General features: G+C 59.2%; 2 protein-coding genes across 5 annotated transcripts in view; one reads left to right on the plus strand and one right to left on the minus strand.

Annotated features, from left to right (window-relative positions):
* ATG2A (autophagy related 2A) overlaps positions 1–11,392 on the plus strand; it is a 38,103-nt gene extending 26,711 nt beyond the window's left edge. Inside the window, exons 27-42 of one of the 3 annotated variants that reach the window (XM_034776136.1) lie at positions 523–599; positions 982–1,152; positions 2,369–2,495; positions 2,863–3,086; positions 3,366–3,595; positions 3,684–3,819; positions 4,078–4,272; positions 4,736–4,837; positions 6,547–6,631; positions 7,031–7,217; positions 7,718–7,790; positions 8,859–8,941; positions 9,223–9,344; positions 9,724–9,878; positions 10,415–10,567; positions 10,785–11,392. In XM_034776136.1, coding sequence (XP_034632027.1) covers positions 523–599; positions 982–1,152; positions 2,369–2,495; positions 2,863–3,086; positions 3,366–3,595; positions 3,684–3,819; positions 4,078–4,272; positions 4,736–4,837; positions 6,547–6,631; positions 7,031–7,217; positions 7,718–7,790; positions 8,859–8,941; positions 9,223–9,344; positions 9,724–9,878; positions 10,415–10,567; positions 10,785–11,021 — 2,357 coding nt within the window. In that variant the 3' untranslated portion in view covers positions 11,022–11,392. Of the gene's footprint in view, positions 1–522; positions 600–981; positions 1,153–2,368; positions 2,496–2,862; positions 3,087–3,365; positions 3,596–3,683; positions 3,820–4,077; positions 4,273–4,735; positions 4,838–6,546; positions 6,632–7,030; positions 7,218–7,680; positions 7,791–8,858; positions 8,942–9,222; positions 9,345–9,723; positions 9,879–10,414; positions 10,568–10,784 lie in introns of those variants that run through there. The other 2 variants (XM_034776137.1, XM_034776138.1) reach the window with 2 other exon arrangements.
* Positions 11,393–14,670: 3,278 nt separating this feature from the next.
* Positions 14,671–25,785, minus strand: LOC117880830 (inositol-trisphosphate 3-kinase B-like). 2 transcript variants are annotated; one of them, XM_034777332.1, is made up of 8 exons: positions 25,693–25,785; positions 22,111–22,698; positions 18,733–18,817; positions 17,948–18,161; positions 17,467–17,671; positions 17,004–17,105; positions 16,586–16,657; positions 14,671–16,210 (listed from the first exon to the last, which is right to left on the minus strand). In XM_034777332.1, the coding sequence occupies exons 2-8, from the start codon at positions 22,549–22,551 to the stop codon at positions 15,971–15,973; spliced, it is 1,359 nt and encodes a 452-aa protein (XP_034633223.1). In that variant the 5' UTR covers positions 22,552–22,698; positions 25,693–25,785; the 3' UTR covers positions 14,671–15,970. The 2 variants fall into 2 exon arrangements, with proteins under 2 accessions (XP_034633223.1, XP_034633224.1); XM_034777333.1 differs by lacking the exon at positions 17,004–17,105.
* Positions 25,786–26,583: the final 798 nt, after the last annotated feature.

The raw sequence follows: 26,583 nt of genomic DNA on the forward strand, positions 1-26,583 counted from the left end.
TGGACGGGCCGCATGTCCGTCCTTCTGCTGTGCTCTGGGCACTGAAAACAGCAGCAATTTGAAAGGCTGCTGGGGAGCAGCAGGTGTCCCTCAAGCATCATGCCCCCATAGCCCCTTAGGCTGGGCTCTCGGCAGGTCTTTCAAGCTAAGCAAGCTTGCACCTGGTCAGTATTTGGATGAGGGAGCTGGTGCTCATAGCCCAGCGTGGTGGCAGGCTGCTCTGTAGAAGACACTCCGTATTGCTTAACAATTTTCCATCTGTGGATTTCAAGGGGCTTCCCAAATGTTTGAATGGATTTAACCGTCCCCCGTCCTGGGTGTGTTAATTGCTGCAGGGAAACTAATACCCAAAGAAGGGGGGGGAGGACATGCCCAAAGAAGAGAGAGAACATGGAGCAGAACCCAGGAGTCCTGACTCCCAGCCCCCGCTGCTCCAACCCACCAGGCCCCACTCCCTTCCCAGAGCCCAGGATAGACCCAGGGATCCAGTCAGGCTGAATCTCTGCTCTCCCTTGGCCTCAGATTACGTGTGTGTCCTGGACGTGGATCTACTGGAGCTGGTCATCACCACGTGGAAGGGGAGCGCCGACGGGAAGCTGGTGAGGCTCAGCCCAGCCAGAAAGGGTGGGGTGGGGGCAGGCCTGGTAACTGCAATGGAAATCCCAGGAGAGAACCCCCCCACTTTAAGAGGTGACTGCGCAGGGTGGGGAGGACACTCCATGTGGCCGAATGCAGTAGGCGGGTGACTTCCCAGCCCTTCTCGTCCGTCGCTGTAGCCTTGCGGTGTGAGAGTCTTCTCCAGTGCAGCTTCTGGTGTTTTCAAAGCAGCCTTGCTGCGTTTTGAGCCTGTGGGACCTAAGCTGCCCCACCTCCCCTCAGGAGCCCTGTGCTGACCTTTCCCAAGGATCTGGGATCCCATTGCTCTAGCTCCCCACCCCAGTATGACACGTGCTGTCTCTCATTCGCTTTGTTCCACCCCAGACCCAGCCGCTGTTCGAGCTGCGCTGCTCCAACAACGTGGTGCATCTCCATACCTGTGCCGACTCCTGCGCCATGCTGGCCAACCTTATCCAGTACGTGGTCAACCACGGGGACCTCCACCCGCCACCCCGGCAGGACAGCCCAACGGAGATCGCTGGCCAGAAGGTGCAGGTAGGGCGAGGAAGGCTGGACTGGTGTCATCCCTAGCTGAGAAGGTCAGGCTGGCTTGGTGCCTGGATGGGGGACCTGCATGGGGATCTTCCAAAGCTCTAGCTAAGCAGGGTCACGCCAGTTCAGTGCCTGAATGGGGGGCATGCTCAGGGATCTTTCGTAGTTTAGGTAGGTGGGGCTGAGCCAGTTTGGGGCATGGCTGGAGGCATGAGATCCAATACCTGAAGCTGCACCAATCAGGAGAAATAAGGCACACTTTTTTTTTTTTTCCTTCTTTTTTTAGCAGGGAGAGATTCACCATTGCAGCAACTTATGCGGGGTGGGCTCCAGCCCTTGAGGGTCTTTAAATCAAGACTCTGTGTTTGTCTCTGAGCTACACTCTAGCTCAACCATCAGATCTGGGCTGGATGCAGTGATCTCATGGGGAAGTTCTCTGGCTTGCATTTTGCGGGAGCTTGGACAGGATGATCTGATGGTCGGACCGTAACAGCTGTGAAGGAAAGGCATATGCTGGAGGGACGGGGGCAGTTCAGTAGGTGGTGCTCTGCCCTAGCAATCAGAGCAGACTCTTGCGGCGCTAGGGGGCACTGTTCTGCAGGACAGCAGGGCCCAGGCAGTGTTTCCTCTAATTTTTTTACGTCCACGTGCGGAGCGAATTTTATATCAAAATTCATGTGGTGGGGGTGGGACTGAGGGGTTCAGAGTGTGGGAGGGGGCTCAGGGCTGGGACAGAGAGTTGGGATGAGGGCTCAGGTGGGGCTGGGGATGTGTTTGGGGTGCAGGAGGGGGCTCAGGGCTGGGGCAGAGGGTTGGAGTGTGGGGGAGTGCAGGCTCTGGGGTGGGGCCAGGGATGAGGGGTTTGGAGTGCAGGCTGCCCCAGGGCTTTAGTGAGGAGACAGGACTCCCACCAGCTCTCTCTCCCCAGCTGCGGCAGCTCCAGCTGGGCTGGGCTGAGGGAGGGGTTCCTCTCCCCCCAGCCGAGGCAGGTCAATGCTGGGGCCGGTGGGGCTTAATAGGTGGCTGCGCAGCTTAGAGGGAACTTAGCGCAGTAGAGGGTGTCTCCCCTGGCCGTCAGCACTGACCCGAGTGGCCCCACACAGTGCTAGTGTGTGCTGTGCCCCAGGGAGCAGGGTGGGGCTGCTCTCCCTTGGCAGTGCTGATCCATGGGTACCCATCACTCGGTACATAACACCCCCTGGTTCTTGTTGGTCCCCAGCTGTCAGAGAGCCCGGCCTCGCTGCCCTCCTGCCTGCCCGCCGAGACGGCCACCATTAACCAGCGGGACCTGACTGACGCCCTCATCGACACCGACCGCAGCCTGAGGGACCTGACATTAGAGTCTGGTAAGGGCTGCCAGTGAGAGCCTGGGGAGCCGAGGGGACCGTGTTGTTCCCTCGCTGCCTCTTCAACTCCTTGGGGGCTGCTGGGCACGGTGGGGGGCAGAGGGGAAGGGTTGGAGGCTGGGTGGCATGTGGCTGCATCACTCCTGCTGCAGGGCTAGAGAAATGTCACCCCTAGCTCCCAAATCGTCAGCTGGCTGAATGGGCTAATCTGGGGCTGGAGGGGCCTATTGGCCTGATCCGGGACTCGGGAGGGAAATGTGGGGCTGAAGGGACCTGTTGGCCTAATCCAGGGCAGGGTGGATGTCGGGTGGGATGGCAGGAGTATCTCATTGGGGTCGATCTCACCTATGTCCCTCTCCCCTCCCAGGAGAGGCCGGGCAGTTGCACCAAACCTCCCCCGTTTCAGTGTATCTCTTCCCAGGGGAGAACAGTGCTGGGGGCAAGCCCTGCCACCCACCCCCTGCAGCCCTGCCCCCGACCCCCATGGAAGTGGGGCTAGATTTCTGCTCCTCGGAGGGCAGCGAGGAGGAGAGCGAGGCCACCGACAATGACGACTTCTGCATCCTGGACGCACCCGGCATGGGCATCCCAGTAAGGGGAGGCAGAGCCTGTGGGGGCTGAGGGCAATGGGGATGGGAGACCGAGGGGAAGCTGTGAGGCCTGGGGGGCTATGACTGATATGGGGTGGGGCTTTGGGGTCCATGGGGAGCTGGGAGGGAGAGGTTGGGGTGGGGCAAGGCTGGGCCGGGTCCAAATGCCTGGATTTTTTTAGGAAGGATGAAGTAGTGGGATATTGGGGGCGGGGCTTGGACACCTGGGTCCACTGATTGCTCTGAGGCCTGCCTCTGTGTGTGTCTCACCCACCCCCAGCCAAAGGACGGAGAGCCAGTTGTGACAAAGCTGCTGGAAGGGCCAGTGCCCATCAAGGACGGCTACTTCTCGCGCCCGCTGGGCAGCACAGACCTGCTGAAGGCCCCGGCACACTTCCCATTGCCCGAGAGCCGGGTCATGCTGCGTGAGATCTCAGTGGTCTGGCACCTTTATGGAGGGCGGGATTTTGGGGTTGGGCGTGCCCCCCCAGGACATGCCCACTCACCCAGGTGAGACCTTGCTACCTGGCAGGCACGGCCTGCCCTGGGGCTGGGCTGGGCTGAGCAGCTCTGACCCTCTCTCTCCCCCACCCTGCAGGATGAGGCCCGGCCTGTCGAGCGCCCGCAGCTCCCCTTCCCGCTCCTCCATGGCCAACCGGCCCCAGAACACCTGGCGCACACAGGGTGGGACCGGGCGCCTCCATGACCTGCTCATGGAGATACAGCTCACCAAGGTGAGGGCGGGGGTGTGTGTGAGTGGGTGGGGCTTACGTCCATCCCACAAAGGCTCTTCTGAGGATCTCCCTACCACAGGATAGCGGCTGGGTAGGCCCATTGGTCTGACCTCCTTGTCATAGACATGATGTTCAACTCCCCCGACGCTATAAAGCCGCGTTCTGCTCCCAGCCCTTCTGCAGGGGGGTGTCTGGCTTGGCAGGGACCCCCCCCCCCACATGCTATCATCAAGCCTTAGCCTCTTCCCCTCCCTCCAGGTGAGCTTCCAGCATGAGACCTATCCCAGTGGGGCAGAGAAGCTGCCCACGGAGCTGGAGGAGCAGCCAGTGTCGCGGCAGGTGTTCATCGTGCAGGAGCTGGAGATCCGGGACCGGCTGGCCTCCTCTCAGATCAACAAGTTCCTCTACCTGTACACCAGCGAGAAGATGCCACGCCGGGCCCACTCCAACATGGTACTGCCAGGGGGCTGACAGAGGGATGGGTAAGGGGCAAGGGTCGGGGCTGGGGTGGGATGAGGGCAGATACTAGGGAGTTGACATGAGATGAGTGCTGGGGCTTAAGGAGAGGTTGTGGGGTAGGATCCAGGCCTGGGTTAGGGGGAGTTCTGAGGGCTGTTGATGTGGGGCAGCCACTGCAGCTGGGGGATGGGGAAGGTATTTGGGGTGGGCATGAAGAGAGGGGGGTGGGGTGGGCACTGCGGTTGGGAGGGGGGCAGTGAGCTCTGTATAGGGGTGGGCTCTGGGCAGGGAGAGGGTTCTGGGGGGAGCGTTTTGGTGTGGGATGGGTGCTGGGGCTGGGTGTGAGATCTGAACTGGGGGAGGGCTGGGGTGCTTGCTCCATCCCTGCTGAGGGAGGGCAGTGGACCGTACACCTCCCTTCCTCCCCCCTGTGAGTGATGGACATCTCCCCTCACAGCTCACCATCAAGGCCCTGCATGTCTGTCCTGAGGCCGGGCTGGGCGGCCCCGAGTGCTGCCTGCGTGTCTCCCTCTTGCCGCTGCGCCTCAACATCGACCAGGTGAGGGGGGGCTGCAGATAGCTCCATGGGCCCTGCCTAGAGACTCCCTGCCCTGGCCCCACACCCTGGGGGAGCCCTGATCCAGATACATCTCCCCTCCCCCCCCCCAGGACCCTAATGACCTGGTTCTGGATTCAGACCAGCACCCCCTCAAGGGGAAAGGCCTTGTATGCCAGTTCCCTGCTGTGGGGCTGGATCAGAGCTGGTGCCCCCTAGAGCAGAAAGGCCTGTGTCTACAGGTATGAATGGATCAGCTTTCTCTCCTAGAGCTCCAACTTCCTGGGCTTCAGCATTGTCCCTCCCCACTCAAGGATTCCCCCACCTCCCACCCCCTCCTTTCCGAATGATGGGCTCTGACTCTGCCTGGCGCTCCCTTGGCCTGAGCGATTTTCCAGCATCTGGTGTCTTTCCGAGTTATCGTCTCCAAGAGGAGGAGAAATGGATGATGCGAGGGGGGGCAAGTTCTCTGTTGCAATCCTGTCTGTTTACAAAGAACGTCCCCACAGTCAGGGGTGAAAGTAATATTAAATTCTTACCGGTACGGGGGCCAGCTCCAGCCCCCGGAAGGGGCAGGGCCTCAGGCAGAAGGGGTGGGCTGGGGGATCAGGGGCTCCGGCAGCAATTTAAAAGGGTCTGGGGCTCCAGTGCTGCTGCAGCGGTCGCTAGGAGCATAGGCGCCAACTTTCCCCGGCGCCGGTGGGAGCTTGCGCCCCCCTGGCCCTTTCCCCACCCCTGCCTTGCCCCCATTACAACCCCTTCCCCAAAGTCCCCACCCTAAGTCCGCCCCCTCCCTGCCCAATTGGACCCCTTCCCCAAATCCCTGCCCTGGCGCCACCTCTTCCCGAGCGCACCGCGTTCCCCCTCCCTCCCAGCTGTGCAAAACAGCTGTTTCGTGGCGCAAGCACTGGGAAGGAGGGGGAAAAGCGGGCAGGCGGTGCGCTCAGGGGAGTAGGCAGAGCGGAGGCAGAGGTGAGCTGGGCGGGGAGTTGCTGGTGGGTACTGAGCACCCACCAATTTTTCCCTGTGGGTGCTCCAGCCCCGGAGCACCCATGGAGTCAGCACCTATGGCTGGGAGTCCCGGGCCCTATTAAATCACTGGCCCCGGGGCAGCTGCCCCTTTTGCCTCCCCCATCGGCAGCCCTGCTGGTAGGATTCCTACCGGCAGAGCTGCCGACAGGGAAGGGGCAGCGACGTTAAAACACTGCCGCAGCAGCGCTTTAACATGTGCTGCGTACGGGATGGTACCGGCTTCTTACCGGTATGCCGTACAGGCCCACTTTCACCCCTGCCCATAGTCCTGTGTCCCTGATCACAGCAGAAACGAACAGCTGGTTCCTTGCTCACAATTTCCAAGTCTGTCTCTCCAGCTAGCCCGATGTCCAAGGAGCTGGGTCCCCCTCCTGTCTTCCAGGGCCACACTCACCTCCGCTTCTCTCGCTGTCTCCTGGCTCTCTGCCTCGCACACACACCCAGCTTGCCAAGCAATCCCCCAGCCCCTACATTTGCAGGCGGTCTGGAAACCCCACAGGGCTCAGGCCTGCGGCCTTGGGCAGTGGCTTCTATTGTTTCCAGCTCTTTCCCTCATAAAGGGGCTTAACTTCTCCTTCCATTTAGCCTGAAAGAAGGGTAATTAGTGCAGCAGGTCTGTGACTGAGGGCTGTCCACCGTCCAGTATAACACTGCCTGTTGCTGCCTCTCCCCCCCACCAGGATGCCTTGTTTTTCCTGAAGGATTTCTTCACCAGTCTGGCTGTCAGCATTAACCCTGTGTTGCCCATGGAGGCTGGGACAGAAGGTAAGTTGAAGAGTAGCCCAGAGGTGCTGGCTGGCTCGGGAGGGATAAAGCTTCCTCTTCTGAATCTTTGTAGCCCCGGCATAAACCTTCCTCGTGCTGGGGAAACTGAGGCAGGGGGACAGACTCTCGGGCCACGTGAGCATCTGGCCACACCAAGTGTTACAGTGACTATAACCTGGGCTCCTGACAGCTTTTCATGGGCTTTGCCCGCTACACTACCACCTGTCACCACAAGATGGGGGTGTTGCTAAGGCCTGAGCTGCCAAGAGCATGTACAACCTGCTGAGTTAGAGGAGGAACCTGAGAGGGGGCGGGGGGGGGGGGGGCGGGGGGAGAGGGGAAGGGAGGTGAAGCCCCTGCTCCTTGACCACCTTTTTTTCTCTCCCCTCCCCCCAATAGCCCGCCCAGATCCAGGGGTCCGAGCCAGCCCAGCCACCGAGTCCGAATCCCTGGGGAAGGAGCAGGAAGGGAGCCGGGGGCCAGGGTTGGTGGGGGTAGAAATGACAGCTTCTGTGGAGACCACACTGAGCGAAAACAGCTCCTCCTCCAATGCCTCGTCCTCCACGGACCAACCCATCTACTTCAGGTATGAGATGCTGCTGCCTCTGGGGTGGGGCGCAGGGGGTGCTGCGAAGGGGAATCTTATTTCAAATTGAAGCGGTGGGTGGAGGAACACGAGGGGTGAAGGAGGCAGAACAGAAATGATGGAAGGGAGAATTACGGCCTGGATCATGGGGTTTCCCACCGCCTGATCCGTAGAGGAGGTACCGGGGGGACCATCAATGACCACGCAGCAGCAGGACCTTAGTTACACATTTTGTCCGGCAGAGTGCTTCATATTGATCTCTGCTCCCTGTAGCACAGCGCCCCCTAGCACCGCGCTGGGGTCAGCACTCACTGCAGGGGGAGAGCGCCCCCTGCTGAGTCCCCACCCCGCTGCCTGCAGCTCCAAGATTTTGGTGGTCTCCATCCAGGCTCGGGCCCTGCTTAGCATAAGATCTGTGCCCATGAGGTGGCCCGGCTGTAAGTCCTGCCCCCTCGTCTGCCAGTCTCTCTAGCTCTCTGTCCCGATTGGTTGATCCCCAGGGAGTTCCGGTTCACGTCAGAAGTGCCCATCTGGCTGGACTATCATGGGAAGCACATGACCATGGACCAGGTGGTAAGTGGGGCTGGGGCAGGGAGATGCCAGTGAACCTCTGGGTGGGGCAGAGGTGGCAGGTAATCCCAGACCCCCGCTCCCTCCACAACTAGCCAAAGCCTCCTGCCTCCTGCTGGAAGGACTGGTGGTGGAGAGGGATAGTGTTGGATGAGCTCTGTGGCTTGAGTGCAGGATCTGGCCCTGGGTAGGAGTGGGCTTGGGGGTGGGGGTTGGTAGTGGGATGGCATCTGGCTCTGGGGGAGGGGTGGATCTGGCCCAGGGTGGGGTGGGGGGGCTCTGGTACTGGTGGGGGTTGGCGTGGGGCAGGCTCTAGAGTTTGGGGGTGGGGCTGCTGCTCCCTCTCTGCTGGGTCTGGGGGTGCAGAATCCACTCCTTTGGCTTATTGTCAGGTGGGCCTTAATGTAGCCCCAGGAGCTGGCACTAGAGGGGGCAGTGGAACCCTCTGTGATGCCTTTGACCCTTAGGTCACTAGTTTGAATCCTGCTGGGGTCAGGGTGAAGTTAACTGGTGTGGAACAAGTTAAGGTGGTGTCAGTTGAGATCAGACTGGCCTAGGGAGACTCCATCAAAACTGACCCTGGTTGCCTGGGCTGTGGGGACAGAGCTAACCTCTCTTGTCACCGGGGGATATCTGGAGGGTGGGGGTGGAGACATGCCTGCTTTTGGGGAGGAGGTGGCGGTTCATAGGAGGTGTAATCCCCATTCTACAACTGGAGAAACTGAGGCAAGGAGGGCTGAGTGTGGGAACCAGGTTTAGAACAGAGGAGTGCCTAGCTAGCAGCACTGCTATTGGGGGGAGGACATTGTGGGTGGGTGTGTGGCACTGTGGGGTAGGGCAGTGCAGGGGCGTGGGAGTCATACATAGATGGGAGCAGGGGAATGCAGGGTACACATGATATGAGGGGAGTGGCGTTGGGGGGCTGTGCATATATGGGGGAGCTGGATGGAGGTGTGGGGGATGGGTGTGGGATAGGGAGTGTTGGGGAGGGGGGGATGCAGGGGTGGGCTGTAGGGAGGGGTGTGGGCCGTGCATCAGCAGTGCTTTAACCCTTTCTCTCCCCCTCTTCAGGGCACCTTCGCCGGGATCCTCATCGGCTTGGCCCAGCTCAACTGCTCTGAGCTCAAGCTCAAGCGCCTCTGCTGCAGACATGGGTGAACTGGGGGGCCTGGGATGTGCTTGGGGGGCAGAGGGAGGCGGAGTCAATGCAGGCAGAGGGTGTGGTCTGTGCCCGTGCAGGGCTCAGACTGTGGGATGGAGCTGTCTGTTTCTGCCCCGCTCTCTTACCCTGACTGGCACTGCTGGGGCCTGCTAGATGCTGGGGAGGGGGTGGGGTTCAGTCTGTAGCGTAGCTCCAGGGCTTAGTCCTCTCTAAGAGGACATGGTGGGGGCGCCTCATTCTTTCCCACAATACCCTCTGTCTGTTCCCCACCAGGCTCCTGGGTGTGGACAAGGTGATCAGCTACGCCCTCACTGAGTGGCTGACGGACATCCGCAAGAACCAGCTGCCAGGCATCCTGGGTGGTGTGGGGCCCATGCACTCCGTCGTCCAGCTCTGTGAGTTCCTGGCACAGCCCCCCTACCCCCTCCTTGCACAGGGCCCCCCAGCTTTGTGCCAAGCCCCTGTGCAGGGAGAACCACCTCACTCTAGGTCAGGGGTGGAAGGCATGGGGCAGGAGGAAGGGAGATGGGGGCTGGGGTGAGCGTGGAGAGGTGGGAGGTAAGGGAGATGGAGGCCTGGAGCGAGTGTGGAGTGGGTATTGGGCATGAGGGGGGACCCAGTGTGGGGTGGGGGTGATGGAGGTGGGAGGAACGCAATGGTGTCTAGAGGGGGAGGGTTGAAAGGGTGCTGTGCCCTGGGGGGGCTGTTCTCCTGTGATCTCTGCCCTTGGGGTTCCCCCACTTCCAGCTAAGCTGGCCTCTTTTCCTTCCCCAGTCCACGGGCTGCGTGACCTGTTCTGGCTGCCCATCGAGCAGTACCGCAAGGACGGGCGCATCATTCGGGGGCTGCAACGCGGGGCTGCCTCCTTTGGGACCTCCACAGCCTCAGCCGCCCTGGAGCTCAGCAACCGCCTGGTGCAGGCCATACAGGTGAGAACCCTCCCTCCCTCCCATCCGTCCGTCCGTCCGTCCACAGCTTGGGACAGGCCACTCCCCACCCTGGCACTTTGGGGCGGGGCTGCAGCATGGCCCTATCCAGCCAGCGTCGAAGGTGGGGGTGGGGAAAGGAGCAGGGGTCTGCAATAGCATTGGAAAGGGCTTTTCACGTACTAAGCCCTCCATCCTCTTGTCATGAGGGAAACTGAGAGGGGAAGGCACTTGCCCAAAGTTAGTGGTAAAGCTGGGAACAGAACCCAGGAGTCCTGGTTCCCAGTCCCCCACTCTCCTCTAACCAGCTAGCCCCTACTCCCCTTCCAGGATACTTTCTTCTTGCCCTGAGTCCATTCTGGCTCATAGGCCAGATCAGTGGGGGGGGGGGGCAACTTGGAGAGTGCGTGTGTAGTGGAGTGGGGACTATGGGTATCTCTGGGGGAAAGGGGTCTGTGTGTATGGGATGTGTCGGGGGTCTCAATGGGGCGTGCTGTTGGGATCTCTTTATCTCTTAATGTACCTACCCACCTCCCCAGGCCACAGCTGAGACAGTCTATGACATCCTGTCTCCAACCTCCCCTGTGACACGGACCCTGCTGCATAAGAAGCACGCCCGGAAACTGCGTCGGGGCCAGCAGCCAGCTGACCTCCGTGAGGGTGTGGCCAAGGCCTATGATACCTTCCGAGAGGTATGGTCCCTCCCTGCGCTAAGGCCCGTCCCCTTCTATGCAGGGGGCCAAGGCTACTCCTGCCGCTGGAGATTCCCTCCTAACCCTGCCGGGTGATGGGCCCAGAAGCATTAGGGTTGGGAATCTTACCGTTCAGATTCCAGTTAGAGCTGGTGTCAGGTACTTCCACAGACTAACCCTGACCCCCCACTAACCGCTCCCCTTTGCTCCCTTGCAGGGCGTGATTGACACAGCCCAGACCATCTGCGACGTGGCTGCCCGGGGCCATGAGCAGAAGGGCATCACAGGGGCGGTGGGCGGAGTCCTGCGCCAGATCCCTCCCACCGTGGTCAAGCCCCTTATTGTGGCCTCGGAGGCCACCTCGAACCTGCTGGGGGGGATGCGCAACCAGATCAAGCCAGATGCCCGCAAGGAGGAGTCTCTCAAGTGGCGGCTGGAGGAGAGCCAGGACTGACAGAGTACAGACTGTGCCACAGAGCCCAGCCCCCCAGACGTTGCGACAGCCGGCCATCCCCTCCTCCTCTTCTGGGGGGGGTGCCAAATCCCACCCCCTTCCAGGAGCTGCTGGCCCCTCCGACCAGGCCATGCCAAGGACACAGTGCGGCAGGGACTACAATTCAAACCAAGGAGCTGTAGTGCGAAGGGGGCATGTTGTCAACTTGAGACAAGGGGGGGGCCCTAATTTAACTCCCCCCACTCGTGGTCACTTGGGACTTGCTTTTATACTGATCAGCCCCTTGAGTCCTCCCCTGCATGATCCCTGCAGCCCCCTTTCCCCAAAACCAAATGAGGAGACTGAGTATTAAAGGAAGTGAGTGGTTTTCACTTGGTCCCTTGGCCCAGCTTTTTCCAGCCCCATATCCTTCACCAAGGGCCGGGCAGCCTTTGCGCGGGGCTGGACATCAGATCACAGGGAATTAAGGACCTTAGTGCCCCTCTTGCCTCAGTCCCCAGCCACTGGCATTGGGGGTTAACAAGATCTTTGGCTGAAACCATGTGCCTCACCTGGCCTCGGGTGGGGGATGGTGGCACTATTCAGGGGTGGGGGCCCAGATGCCTGTCCTGCTGCTGGCAGTGCCCACATGAGCTATGTTCTCTTCTCCCCCCCCAACTTCAGTAATGCCCTGCTTCCTCCTACCCGTGCCAGCCCCGTTGTCGCTGTGTTGTGTTGTGGAGCTGGCTGTGCAGCCGCTGGCACGTGGCACTGGCTGGTGCCACTGCGCTGCTTTGAAAGAGTCACCCCCTTCGCCCTCTTGGGCTGATCCCGAATAGCCTGAGTCTGTCACTGCAAGGCAGGTGTTCTGGGCCTCAAACTGTCCTGGCACCGCTTCCCTGCCCCCTCTCCCATTTTGTATCCCTCCCTGGAGCGCTGCAGAAAGGTCCCTACAGACCTGCCAGCCCGTGGAAACTGGTGCCTGGCTTATTTTATCCCTAAGGGGGTGCAAGTAGGAAACAACTCTGGCACCCCCCACCTCCTACAACAGGCTTGTACCACTCGAGTTAAAGGAGTTTCTCTGTCAGCTGGCAGTGGTAATAGGCTCTTATCCCCTAAAGGCCTCATTTGCACCTTGCCCAGGCTGAACTGGGTCCTATCTTGCCTTTGCCTCAGGCATTGGGGAGCTCTGCATTGAAGGGCAGGGCCTATGCTTTGGGACAGAGTCAGCTTCCTGGGGAAGCCAGGGGTAAACGGAAGGGGGGTGTCCCATAATTCTGTCAGTGCATGAAGGTGACTGAGGGAGATTGGAGGGCCCTGCACCTTCCCTTTCACCTAGCTGAACAGTCCAACACTAGAACCCTCTTCCCCCTGTCTGTGTAATACTGAGCTTCAGCCGCCAGGGGGAGCAGCGGTGTTCTGTGCTGTGGGCCTTGGCTGGATGGTGGCTTTGGGGCTGGATTACCCCCCCCCCCAGCAGGTGGCAGACTGGCACGGTGGAGGTGGCTGCTACCCTGGGTTGGTGCTGGGGGAGTTGGACATGGTGGGAGCAGGTAAGGATGCACCCTCTAGCATCTTTCCTGGCTTGACTGCTGTCAGCAGCAAGAATCTTGCAAGCCCAGGCCCCAGTTCAGCACCCAGGAGTGGAGAAACCAACACCCCCACTTTAGAAATCCGGGTCTGCCCTGTGTGGGTGCTTCAGCTCCTAGGCCCCATTCCTGCTCCCTACAGTGGTGGTAAGAAACTGCAGCTGTGTCCTAGCCTCTAACCTGCCCTTGGTTAAGGGTGATTCCCCTCTCCTGGTCGTCGGGTTTCATGGTGTGTAACACACATTCCCATGCCACGGGTGTGGAAGTACTGAGTGTCCTGTTCGATGAATCAAGGGTGGGAAGCGTCAGCCCTGTGTCATGGTCAGTTTAGGGAAGAGACTGTGAAGGGATAACTGCATCATGGTCAACAACATACCTGGGGCTGGGAGGTGGGCACCCTGGGGGTGAACCCCTGCTCTGGCATAGGAGCTTGGGAAGTGCCTGCCGGTCTCTGCGCCTATAGTGCCCACCAGCACTGCCAGAGGGCTGAGGATAAATCCTGGAAAGATGGCGAGGGGCCCAGATACTCCAGGGAGTGGGGGGAGGGTGGATAGGGTCTCTGGTTGGTGTTAGCCAGGAGCCTCAGACAAGATGCCCAGCAGGGTCCTTTCTGGTCCCAGAAATCCTTGTGTTCCTTTCTCTGGGGTCTTTGTCCAGTGGAAGCGACTCCCCTTTCCAGGCAGAGACCTTTAAGCCAGGAGGCAGCCTGAGGAAAATGGCCCTGGGCTGGGAAAAGCAGGTTTGAGCCTGAAGGGGGCAAGAAGTTTTTAGCACTGGGAGCTTAGATGGTTTGGGTGGAGGGGGGGGGGGGGGGCACGGCAGGTGGAGTGTGCCCACACTATGCCCAGGGGGAGCTGTCTCTCCCTGGCCTGTGCCAGCCGTGTAAGGGCGGGTTGATGGCTCCAGGCACCTGTATGCACAGCTCTGGAATGAGCTCGTTTCCCTGGGTTTTTTTTCTCTCCCTAACCTGTAACCTTGGCAGCAACAGTCTCCATGGCAACACAGCCTGTGATTGCAGCCCTCCCCCATGCAGCTCTAAAGGTGGGGGGGCCGGCTCTGGGGCCGTGTCTCCAACAGGGGCAGGCATGAGAACAGCCAGCGCTGAGAGCAAGGGCCCCCTCCAGCCAGGGGGAGAGGATGGCTCTTGGTTAAGGAAGCAGAGGTGGGGCTAGAAGCCAGGAATCCTGGCTCTGCTGCTCTAACCACTAGACCCCTGGCAGGCATAGAACGCAGGAGTCCTGATTCCCCAGCACCTGCAGGGAGGGAGCCCTTGGCTGCTTCCCCCACCTTCCCGGCTGCCCTGGGTCTGGGTTTGTTTGGGCCTTGGTATCCATGGTGACGGGGTGGGGAACCCTCTGGAATGTTAGCCAGCCCTGACCACACAACATGCCTGCAGGGAACTCCACATGCACACACAGAAAAGCACTTAGGGGGGAATCCTCACACACTGCTCCACAAAGCGGCCCAAGCCCCATCTTCCCACAATGACTCTCCTGCTGCACTGTGCTAGGGGGCCCCCAGCACCCACCCCTTGCATGTGATGGGCTAGTGCATGCAGACCTATGCACCCGTTCAATCTCTGTGGGTGTGAGAGACACGGAACTGTGTGTCCTGGGGGGTGAGAGATGATAGACGCTTGCTAGGTGTGGCTGAGGGACAGCACATGGGGCTGATAAGATTGAGATATGCGGCTGCGGTGGGGAGCTGGGTGGCTGACAACGGAGAGCAAGTGGAGTTGAGTCTGTTGAAGTGCAATTTGTGGTGTGACTGTGTGTGTGTGTGTGCACAAGCATGCCTGTGCAAATGAGAGGATAGGGAAAGTGATTGTGTATCCCCCACTCTGCTCACAGCTGTTGCCAACGTTAGAACCCAGGAGTCCTGACTCCCACCCCCCTTGTGTGCTAACCCCTGGACCCTACCTCTTCTCCTTGCACAAGTGCACACACACACCCCTCCCCCAGAACAGCTGGGTGCAGATTTACCACCTGTTCATTAAATGTCGCCCCACCATTCCCTCTCAGCCAGGGGCCTCAGGTGCCTCTACGCAGGGAGGGGAAAGCAGGGGCTGAAAGACTGCTGCTGGGTTAAGATACACTAAGGTTTTATTAAGGGGATGATGCAGCGAGCTGGGCTTGAGGGATGTAACCTCCACAGATGGGGCCACCTCCCCCCGTGCCACCATCTCCTCCCTGGTCATCATGATCCTGCATCACAGCACCTCAGGTGTGGGGATGTGCCAGTCCTGCTCCCAAGGGCTCCTGGCACTTTCTGTGGGTGCATCAAGTCTAGCCCCTTGGGTAAGGTGATTGGCACCTGCTTGGCTGGACTGACACCTCATTAATTTCCCTCCATGGGGGGTGACCCCTCCTGTTGTGGCTGAAGAAGCAACATGGGGAAAACTAGCATCCCTCCCCCTGTTCTAGAATCACAGAATTTGGGCTTAAATTTAAACCCTGCCCTAATTTCTGATCCCCTGAAACTGGAGCAGCACCGGATCTTCCCAGCTAACTGGCCTGGGCTTTAATTGTTCCAGTTTTTCTTGGTCAAATTCCACCTCCACCTCTTTTTGTTTGTCCACCTCCCCTCTCCCCTTCCCAGCATGAGGAGCAGCCACCTGTGGTGGGGCATGCAGACTGTTTGTACAGGGACCCCTTGCCTGGTGCTGAGAGGTAGCCACCTCTGGGGTGGGGTGGGGTGGGGTGGGGCACGGGAGCTGTTTATCTGCACACTGCATAACATGTTTTTTTGTATCCAGTTCAAGTTTCAGCACAGGGGGCTAGTAAAGGCTGCTCAGAGCGGCACAGCCTCAGGGCTGCCTGGGGCAGCGACTTCACAGCAGAGAATCTCCTTCCCATTCCAGGTGCCCAAGGAGGTTTTAGACTCCCTCCCCCTCCTCTAATTTGGGTAACCAGATCCAGGGCCAACACTGCCTGGTGCTTGTTGGCAATTGCTACTAAAGGGGACCCCGGGCTGTGGCTACTGGTAGAAGCAGGGCCAATCTGGGCCCTGACCCCACCGCCCATCCCCTCCTGGTGCTGACTGGTAGGAGTTAGCAGCATGAGTCCGGGCTGTGGAACCCTTCTGCCTGAGAGCCGGGTCCCAGATTTCAGAGGCTGGGCTGATGGATATACTGCATCCTGAGTGTGGTGAGAGTGTGATCTCCTGGGGTTTCCTATGGAGGAAAGACCCACTGAGCCCTGTTCCACTGGGTGAGGCTCCATCAATGCCAGCGGAGATACACTGGGGTCCTGGAGAGCCCCACAGCTCCCCCACAACGGCCCTAGAGAGGAGGCGGGTGAGTCATGTCCAGATGAGGTCTCACAGGGTCCCACAACGTAAGGCTCAGGGTGAGAGCAGTTCTGGGGCTTGGCTGCCCAGTCCTCAGGGCGCGCTGGGGGCTGGCATCTCCTCTGGCCCCAGCCTATGCTGCGCAGCCTGCAGGGTGTGGGTGAGGTGGTGCAGGCCTATCAGGTAGCCGTCCTCGTGGCTGCCGCGGGTCCATGGCACATCATGGCGCAGGGCCACCTGGGGAGGCGCCGGCAGCGTCTTGCCAAAGTCAATCATCCACACGTTGGCCCGGCCCTGGCGGTCGTGAACGAAGAGCAGCGAGCTCCCAATGACCTGTGGGGAGAGATCGGGGGCATTTGTAGCTAGGGGGCGCCAGCTTTGCTGCAGCCCCATGGAGGTGGGGAATGGGAAATGCATTTCCCCTCTAGGGAGCGTCAGCTTCAATCCAGCCCCAGGGCCAGGACGCTGGCTGACGTGGGGGATCCCTTTCCCCTCTTGGAGGTGCAGGCTCATAGCTCGGGGGCGTTGTCACCTTATTAGGGGGGGTGGGTTTGGCCTCACACCCCTCTGCTCTATGAGGGGGCTGCTTTTCCCTCCTCTCTCTCTTTGCCGAACCTCTTCCTTCGCCCTGCACCTGGTGCTGTGGCTCCTCTCAGACTGTGCTGGGGGAGGGGGAAGTCCTGGATGCCTGGGTTCCCCTAGACTCACCTCATGGGTGCGGAAGAAGGCTGATTCGAGCAGTGCGCTCCGCATGCTCTCCAGGCGGCTCTGGTAGGCTCTCTGCAAGGTAAAGGTGGGGGGAAGTGGTCAGAGGGTACCCAAGAGAGAGGGGGTGTCTCTGCTCTGTGGGGCAGAGGGGCATGGAGCAGGGCAAACAACCAAGCTGCCTCTCCCCACCTGAGGGCAAGTCCAGCATAGCATGACCACGCTGCCCCTTGCTTTAGCCCCAGCCCTCTGTGAGCTAGCCCCAAGACTCAGGTGAAATTCCCCTATTACTCTCCAAATACCACCAACCAGCCTTGTATCACCCACTGCCCTTCCCTAGCCTCCCCGCTCCCGCAGTGCCATGCAGTGGGTGACAGGGGCCCAGGCAGTGACCCCATGGGACCTGGTGCCCATCCCTTACCAAGATGCTCCCCTGTCTCTTGGTGAAAATCAGGAAGGTGTCGATAATCTGCTCCTGGGTCCGGGTCTGTTTGAAATCCTTCTGCACAGCTCCCCCCTCTATCTGTGAGACACACGGCAGGGTTCAGGCAGACAGGCAGCCCAGGGGAGACTTCCCCATACAGCAGCCATCCAGTGAGAATATGCAACTGCCTTAGGAGTTGATACAGGGCCCCTTCACCTAGTGCGGAGATGCAGCCACCTCTAGGGTGGGGCGCAGGGGCTATTGATGCATGGATCTCTTGCCCAGTGCTGAGATGCAGCTTCCTCTGGGGTGGGGCACAGGGGCTGTTTATACAGGGATTCCTCGCCTGCCGCTGAGATGCAGCTGCCTCTGAGGTGGGACATGGGGGCTGTTTATACAGGGAGCTGCAGCCTGGAGCAGACCCTGTAGGGCTGGGAGCCCCTATTTCCCTCTCACTCACTGTCACGCCCTCAATGCGGAAGCCCAGGGAGGCGGTGGAGCTGATGTGCTCGCGCCATTGCATGTAGCGGGGCTTGGTGACCGCCTTCTGGCTGTGCTCCTCGGCCGTAGCAGCACTTGGATCCACCTTCACCATCTTCTGGTACATATCCTTGCGGGGGGTCGGCTTCAGCAGAGCCTTGGTCAGCTCTTCCTCCAGGTATGTCCTATGGGCAAAGGCAGAGGAGTGGGGAATGGGATGTGGGGGCCTTTTGCTTCTAGGGGGTGCAGCTTCAATTTGGTCCCACGGCAGGGGGGCAGGAAAGGGACATGGGGCCTTTTGCTTCTAGGGGGAACCAACTCCAATGTGGCTCCAGAGTGGCGTTCCAGCTGGCTCGGGTGGGGAATGGCACAGAGGCCCTTTCTCCTCTAGGGGGCATTGGTTCCACTCTTCACTGGCAGGGGGTTCCACAGGCATATGTCCCCCCACCCACTGCACTGACCTCACCCCCATCTTGCAGTCCATGATGCTGGGTGCGTCGAGGCCACGCAGCAGATCGTCCATCTGGATGTAGTGCTCGCCGTCCTTCACCACCACACCGTGGTAGGCAGGCACATAGGGCCGCAGTGTGTCACCCATCAGCGCCTCCAGGCAGGTGTTCTCCACGGTGCTGAACTTCTTCAGGATCTGGCCCCCCTCACTAGGCTTGAAGTTACCTAAGGAAAGGGGTGGGGGTAATGAGGGCCTGGCAGCCTGGGGCTAGTTGGGAGCAAATGGGTGTGGGGCAATACCTGGTGGCAGGGAATTCCCCTAGCCAATCATGCTGCCACACTGGGCTGGTCTACTCGGGGGGAGCGGGGGAGGAGGTGTCGATGTAAGATACGCAACTTCAGCTACGGGAATAGCATAGCTGAAGTCGATGTATCTTATTTCGACTTACCTCGGGTCCTCATGGCGCGGGATCGACGGCCGCGGCTTCCCCGTCGACTCCGCTACCGCCGCTCGCCCTGGTGGAGTTCCGGAGTCGATGGGAGCGCGTTCGGGGATCGATATATCGTGTCTAGACAAGACGCAATATATCGATCCCTGATAGATCGATTACTACCCGCCGATTCAGCAGGTAGTCTGGACGTACCCACTGAGAGACAGTGGCAAGGAGTTCCCCAGGCCACCACTGTCAACCAGGCACCTGGACATCCAAGCCACCATAAAATGGGCTAAGAACCCAGCAATTCTCATTCTGCAGTAGGGAGCTGGCCTGGAGTGCCCCCTGAAACCTCTTCTCACCTTCATGACCTGCCAGCTGCACCCAGGAGCTGTGACGCCGCAGGGACCAGTGCACCATGGTGAAAAATGTCTTCCATGACTTGGTCTAAAAGGAAAGAAGGCAATTGTCAGCCTGGCAAGGGATTGTCCCCCAAGTCTATTTCCCTCCCCCTCTGAAAGTGAAACTCTCATCCTAGCACTGGCCTAAGCCTCCTAACACATAAACAGCCCCTGAGCCACACCCCAGAGGTAGCTACATCTCAGTGCCAGGGGAAGGATCACTGTATAAGAGCTAATCTACAGCAGCAGTGCTTTAATGTGGCTTGTGTGGTCGCAGCGCAGCGCTGGGAGAGTAGCGCTGGGAGAGTAGCCCCACAAGGGGCGTAGCTCCCACCACTGGTGCACTGTCTACACTGGGGCTTTACAGCGCTGAAACTTGCTGCGCTCAGGGGGGTGTTTTTTCACACCCCTGAGCGAGAAAGTTGCAGCGCTGTTAATTGCCAGTGTAGATCAGCACTAAGTCCCCGCGCCCCACCTCAGAGGTGGCTGCATCTCGGCAGTGGGCGAGGGAGCCTTGTATAAATAGCCCTGGTGCACCATCCGAGAGGCGTCTGCATCTCCAGCTTGTGGTGTCCCCAGGCGAGGCAGTCCCTGCCTCAGACTCATTGTTGTGTGAGCTGCCTGGCGCTGAGTCACTCTGGTGCTGGGGCTCAACCGTCCTTCCTGCCACCGGAGCCGGCTGCAGCTGCCTTACTAAAATGCGCCTGGGGGTCAGGGAGGGGCTGGTGCTTGCATGAGGGATGGTGCACGCTTGGGGGAGCAGGTGTGCTCCCATCTGCCATAGAGGGCTGGGCAGTCTCCCATAGTGCTAGGGGGTGAAGGGCTGGTTGGGTTTCAAAGGGGAAAGTGCAGCTCTGCCAAGGAGGTGGAGGGGCTGTTTCCTGGATGTGTGTGTGTTCACAAACATGCTTGAGCGACTCCAATCTCAGCTCAGCAACCTTGGCGGCCCTAGGCCCACAGGAAGGGAGCTCCCAGCTGCCTCGCACGCATGCACGCAACTACACACACTGCAGGTCGAGTGGGTCTGGTGTGTTCATGCATTGCACCTGGTGTGATGCACTGCTACACACACACACAAACTGCAGGAGGGCTGAGCTGGGCATCATGCCCTGTTGCTCACACTGGCATGTTGTGCACACACTACAAAGCCCTGGAGCCAAGGCCCCCTGCAGTGATGCAACCATGCACACTGGATGCAAACGAACCCCTAGAAAGCCCCTGAGCTAGGTATGGAGCAATGCTGCATATGAATACATGCTTTGCGGAGAGCCAGAGCCAGGGGCAATGCATTGACACACACACACGCACTTTGCAGAGGCACAGAATCAGGCGCAATGCATTGCTGCTCTCTCACACACATACTTTGCAAGTGCCATGCACTGATCCCAGCCTTGAAGCTTGGCTGCAGTGCCCTGTGGGGAGAGCTTGCACTAGGCACACTTATGCAATCATGTGGGTGCCCTGTGCCCTCCAGGCAGGGCGCTGGCCCTGCTCCAAGCAGCACCCGCTCCCAACCGGTTTGCAGGCTGCAGAGGAAACCCAAGGCCTGGCACCCACCCAAAAGAGCTCACTTTTTCCACAACAGTCGGCTCCAGCCAGCCCCTGGTTCTGTCAGGAGTCAGATTAACCCTTCAGCGGGTGGGGGAAGCTGGGAAGGGGGTGGGGGGGTAGATTCTGGAAGCAGAGGAGGCAGGTGTCCTGGGGAGCACAGGCCAGGCGGGGAGCAGGGAAGGTTCCTGGGGGCAGGGGAGGTGGGAGGCATGAGACATGGAGAGCACAGGGAATCCCAGCGGGGATAACGGGGGGAGAACTTTCCAATCCTGTCCTCCCCCAGCAGATCCCTGGGGAATTCATCTGTCCAAATCTGAGTGTCTAGTGTGGGTGGGGCTGAGCTGGGTGCTGGTGGGGGAGAGGTGTAGGGAGGAGACGTGGATCCCCCTCTACACCCACCCCTCACTTCCTTTCCTGACATGCTAAGAGAGGCTAGAGCCAGGATGCACCCTCATATCCCTCCCCTACCCCCGTGCCGGGGGGGGGGGGGAGGGGGGAGGATGGAGGATGGAGCCTAGAGACCCCTGCTCTTCCCCATTCCCCACCACCCCAGGCCAGGGCAATGGGGGTGTGTGGTAGCAGATACAAGGGAGGTATTGACTTTCCAAGTGCCTGCTCAGGATGGGAAGGGAGTAGAGGGCTGGGGAGGGAGTAGAGGGCTGGGGAGGGAGGTTCCCTGCCCCAGCAGGCAGCTGGCACCGGTGCTCAAAGACAGGGACTGGCATGAGTCCAGGGGGATGGGCAGGGAACAAAGCCCTTGGCCTCGGTGCTGGCTACAGGGGACCCCGGGGCCTTTAAGGGCAGCCAGCACTCCCCCCCTCCCGCCCCATTAATCACTGCTTGGCCTCCGCCTCCATGGCACCAGGAGGCAGGACCCAGGCACTGATCCAGCTACCAGGGGGATGCCCTATTTCCAGCTGCTGAGCCAGCCAGCCCTCCCCCCAACAGTTTCCTGCTCTCTTGACTCGCGGGAGGGGGGGCCATTTGCTCAGCCGGGACTGAGGAAACCACATACGGGGAAGGGAAGTGATGTCAGAGCCCAGAGGGGAATCCTCCTGCAGATACTGAGAGACTGAGCAGGGAGAGACAGGCAACCCCTGCATAACACAATGAAGGCCTGCACCACGCCCCTCTCCTGCAACACAACACAACCTGTATGCACAGCACAACCCCATCCAACACAGCCCCTCTGTGCAGCATGCACAACACAACCCGAACACAATATAACCCCTCTGCAGCGCAATCACAACACCACACAACCCCTACCCAACACAGCCTCTGCAATAGCTCCTCTGTGCAGCATGCACAACACAGCACCACACAACATCTCTGCAGTAACCTGCATAGGCCTATCCCCATGGGAATGGCTGTGTGTGTATGGGAGTGTCACTGCATAGGCAGGGTGAAGCTAATGCGCCCAGGGACCTCCCCCCGCCCACGCCTGCAGCAGGGCCAACCTCATGGCCGTGGGCAGGAAGGCGTGGGAGGCAGCAGAGATGCGGGGGGAACGGAAAGGGGCCGCTCTTCCCACCCGCCTCTCCAGCTCCAGCCAGGCCTGAGGTGTTGGGGGGAGGGAGTCTGAGAGTCACCTAAGGGTGCTACAAAAGCTGGTACGCCTCAATCCCGACCTGCAGCCCCCTGCTATCCCAGCTCTGGGCTCCCCCACCAGCTCTGCCGGTGCCCCTCAATCCCAATCTGTAGCCCCGTACTATACCAGCCCAGTTCCCTGGTCAGACCATCACACACCAAAGGCAGCATTTAGCTCCACCTCCCCAACCTTTGTCTCACCTTCCTCAGCATCTTCCTCCGCCCAGGCTTCCCCTCTTCCTCACTGAAGACCTCGTCAGACTCCTGCGAGGACTCGAAGGAGGAGCAGGTGGAGGAGCTGGAGACAGAGCGGTCGTGGCCACCGCTAAGCCCCCTCATGGCAAGGTGCTGGCGCTTGGGAGCTTCTGGGGGACCTTCATTCCCCTTGGCCCCATGAAGAGATGGGGCCTGGACGCCTTTTGGAGAGCCATCCTCAGGAGATGCCTTTGCCCCATCCAGGGCCGGCCCCTTTCCCCCCACATCCATGGGGAGCCCTGGGCCCTGGACCAGCTCCCCTCTCCACTCGGGATCCCCCGGGGCACCCTCCTTTGCCACGCAGGGAGCAGGGCAGCCCTGCCCTCCCTGAGCCAGGGCCTGGGAGATGCCTTTTGGACAGGTCTTGAGGCCATTAAGCCCCTCCATGGCTGATCCCGTTCCTAGATTGTCTCCCCAGGGCACTCCGATTCGGGGTTCAGCTCAGACTGACTGCGGGTGGCATCTCCTTGCCCTGGGGAGCTCGACAGAGAGCGGGTTGGGGCGCTGCATCGCTGGAAAAGGGTGGGGTCTGCCCTGCGGAGAAAATAGCACAGAGATGGAAGGGTTAATCTGATATGCGGGGGGGGATGCTTGGTGGCAGCCCTTAGGAGCACCTTCCCCCTACACTCCCCCAGCCAGCCCAGCTCCAGGCCTGTGATCTCTGCCTGGCATGCACCCCAGGGCCCAGAGAAAAGTGATTTCACAACGAGCCTGAAAGGGGAAGAGAGGGAACAGAAAAGAGCTGTGAGGGAATTTTCCTAACCAGCTCTGCACCCCCAGAGGCCCAGCCCATCTTGGGTAGGGTGAACAGACGTCCTGATATTATCAGAACCGTCCCAATATTAGGGGCTTTGTCTATTACCGCCCCCCCCCCCCCGGGCCCTATTACCCCCATCCCGATTTTTCACATTTGCTATTTGGTCACTCTAATCTTGGGGATGCCAAGATCCCCCTTCTCCAGGAGATGCAGTGTTACAGACCAAGCTACGTTTCCCCATTTGGCCAGGAGAGAAACTGAGGCACAGAGCAGAGTGAGGGGGTCTGTCTCCATGATGCAGAACTCGAGTCCTGCTCTCAGCCTCCTCTCCACTTTAACCCACTAGACTCCACTCTCCTCCCAGAGCTGGGGAAAGAACCCAGGAGTCCTGACTCCTAATTTCAGGTGGTTGCTTTTGATTCACTATGATCTAGTGTGATTGCTTGTGATCCACTACAATTGTGATCCGTAATCTAGTACATCTAGTATGATTTGTCATGATCAATTGTGATCTATGTCCGTCAACGTTCAGCCAGTGTGTGATCTACTTCAGGATCTAGCCTGGTCTCTCCGGCTGTACTGTGATCTGCTGTGGTCGGGTCAGCTCTATAGTTATTGATTGTCATCTACAATTTTGTTCTGTTAGGACCTGTGGGAAAGAATTTTGATTGGCTGAGAGCCACTAAGCTTTCCTGTGATCCATTCAGATCTGCTGTGAAGCACTACTATGTGGTGTGGACTTTGTGGACTGCTGAGAGCCAATGAGATTGTGATCTACTTAAATGTGCTGTGAGTTCACTGACACCTGTTGAGATGCGTTGTCATGTATTGTGATTTGCTGGTATCTATTGAGAATTACTGTCATATACTGTGACCTGCTGAAATGTCCCCACAGATCAGCTGAGATGGGTTGTGCTCTGCTCTGGGGTTTACTGAGATCTGCGGGATCTGTTTTTATCTGCTGTAATCTCATTGTGGTCTTCTGTGATCTAGTGAGATCTGATGAGATGTGTTGCAATCTCATTTTAAGGGCTTCAGCCGGGTTACCTGCTGGGGTCAGGAAGGAATTTCCCCCCCACAATTCACAACCGAACAGAGGGATTCAGGGCGGGGGCAGAGGGAGTCACCTTCCTCTGGAGCATCAGAGATCAGCCACAGATGGAGAGGGGACACTGTATGGGGTGGACAGTTAGTCTGAGATGGTCCAGAGACTCCTCTTAGCTCCTTGGCTGGCAGGTCTTGCTCCCATGCTCAGGGTATAACTGATCACTAGATTTGGGGTTGGGAAGGAATTTCCCCAGAGGTCAGATTGGCAGGGGTGTCTTTGGGGTGTCTGCTGGGATTATCTGGCTATATCTCACCTCGCCAATTCCCTGCCACCACAGGGGCCTTAGACACCGATGACTCCTGGCTCTGTCCTGTTCTCTGCCTGGGGCTCAACAGTTTGGTCTTGTGAGGACTGAAATGCTTCAGTCTAACTCAGTCATTGAGCTTAACAGAGAGGTACCTGGCAGAAGTTTAATGGCCTCTGATACACAGTAGGGCAGACTGGTTGAGCTAGTGATATCTTACGCCCTTATGGGAACTATTATGATCTGATCTTCTTCTGATGTGACCCATTTTGATCTGCTGGATCTATGGAGACCTGCTTGTATGTGTTGGGATCTGCTGCGATCTATGGAGCTCTACCAATATGGGTTGTGATAGAACGAGATCTGTTGTGGCACACTGGGATCTACTGGGACAGTCCACCTGGGGGAAGGCCTTCGATCCTTAGCTCTTTGTTAATTGAAAACTAGATCCGCACAGATCCCTGGGTAATGGACCACAGGGACCAACACTGTCCTGGGTCCAAGAAGGGGGACAAGTAGCCATGCTGGAGAGTGGGGGAAGTCAGGGAAAGGTGGGTTAAACAACAACACCGCCCCACGCCCTGCCTCTCAACAGGGTTTTCCAGCCTGGCTCCAGGCCCAGCACTCTCCCTGGCAGAGTCTCCTGAGGCTTTTCAGAAGGGGGTTGGGAATGAGATGAACAAACTGAATCCCAGCCCAGGGGATGGGAGCCTGCTGGCCTGTAGCCATAGGGCAACAGCTGGGAGGCAGGAAGGGGGACACAGGAGGGGGTGAAGGAGGCTGGGATCGCTCACTATGAGCCATGAGACTGTGCGCCCCCTGCTCTACCCACTAGACTCCACTGTGGGGCAGAGAATGGCATATTGTTAGGGGACGCTGTGTGTGTGCGGAGAGTGTGTGTGCAGAAAGGGGGCTGGGGGGAGCTCTCCCTGCCCCAGAGATGCACAAAGGGATGAGGAGAGGGGGTGTCCTGCTGCCCTTCCACAATGATTCGTGTGCATGGAAAATCGCATGGGCAGCTGCAGCCATCGGTGGGTTCATTGTCCCAAGGGGACGCTATAGGTTTGGGGGAGAGGAGGAGGATGATCGGATGTGGGGACTAGAATCCAGGAGTCCTGGCTCCCAGCCCCCCCTCCAGCCTAACCGATTAGACCCCACTCCCCTCCCGTTCCCGGGGTAGGGGTTGGGGTCCTTTCCGCCGTGTGGACCAGGAAGTGCTGCAGTGACCCTTACCCCAGGGCATTCCCGCGGGTCGAGGGTGGGCGTGGATGGGGGAGGGGGGGAGCGGCGTCCATGCCCCATCCCGGCTCCGAGGGGGGGGGTGTCCTGCTGCAGAGCAGACGGGGCATCTCCCCTCCCCCGATTTCAGCTGTCCCCACCCCGAGGACCCTCCCACCCACGCTGCGCGATGTCCCCTACCTTCGGAGCCGGGGTCCGGGCTAGTGTGACACAGGCATCCCCGCGCCGCGAGCCTGGCCGCGGCTGGGAGAGGGCGGGGATGGCGGGGGCGGGGGAGGGAGAATGGCTGACAAATTGCCCCCATAAAATTAATCCTGCGCTGCCCTCTGCTGCTCAGCCGAGGGACTGACTCCGTCCAGGCCCGGGGGAGCTGCAGGGGTGGGGGACGCTGCGCCTGGAGGGAGCGCTGGAGGGTCGCTGTGATGTGGGGGGGTGAATGTATGGGGGCGGGGTCCAGACGCGGGAGGGAACCACAACGGGGCATGGATCAGAGCTGAGCAAGTCCAGAACCAGCTTCAAGTGTAACAAAGCACAGTCAACCTGTGGAACTCTTTGCCAGAGGATGTTGTGAAGGCCAAGACCATAACAGGGTTCAGAAAAGAACTAGATAAATTCATGGAGGATGGGTCCATCAATGGCTATTAGCTAGGATGGACAGGGATGGTGTCTGTAACCTCTGTTTGCCAGAAGCTGTGAATAGGCAACAGGGGATGGATCACTTGATGATTTCCTGTTCTGTTCATTCTCTCTGAAGCACCTGGCACTGGCCACTATCGGAATACAGGATACTGGGCTAGATGGACCTTTGGTCTGATCCAGTAGGGCTATTCTTATCTTCTTAATTCCCCTATAGCTGAACACCAAACCCTAGGCATAGATCCATCTACCCACCCATCCTCATATACACCCACCCATCCCCAGAGCCACACATCAACACCCCCGCATCAATCCATCTATTCACCCAACCATCCGCATATAAACCTATCCATCAACCCAGCCCCAAATACACCCATCCATCTATTCCCATGTCCATCTGTCGATCCGCCCATCCCATGTACCCCCACCCATCCA

This window comes from Trachemys scripta, chromosome 7 (genome assembly GCF_013100865.1).
Source record: "Trachemys scripta elegans isolate TJP31775 chromosome 7, CAS_Tse_1.0, whole genome shotgun sequence".
Classification (NCBI taxonomy): Eukaryota; Metazoa; Chordata; order Testudines; family Emydidae; genus Trachemys; species Trachemys scripta.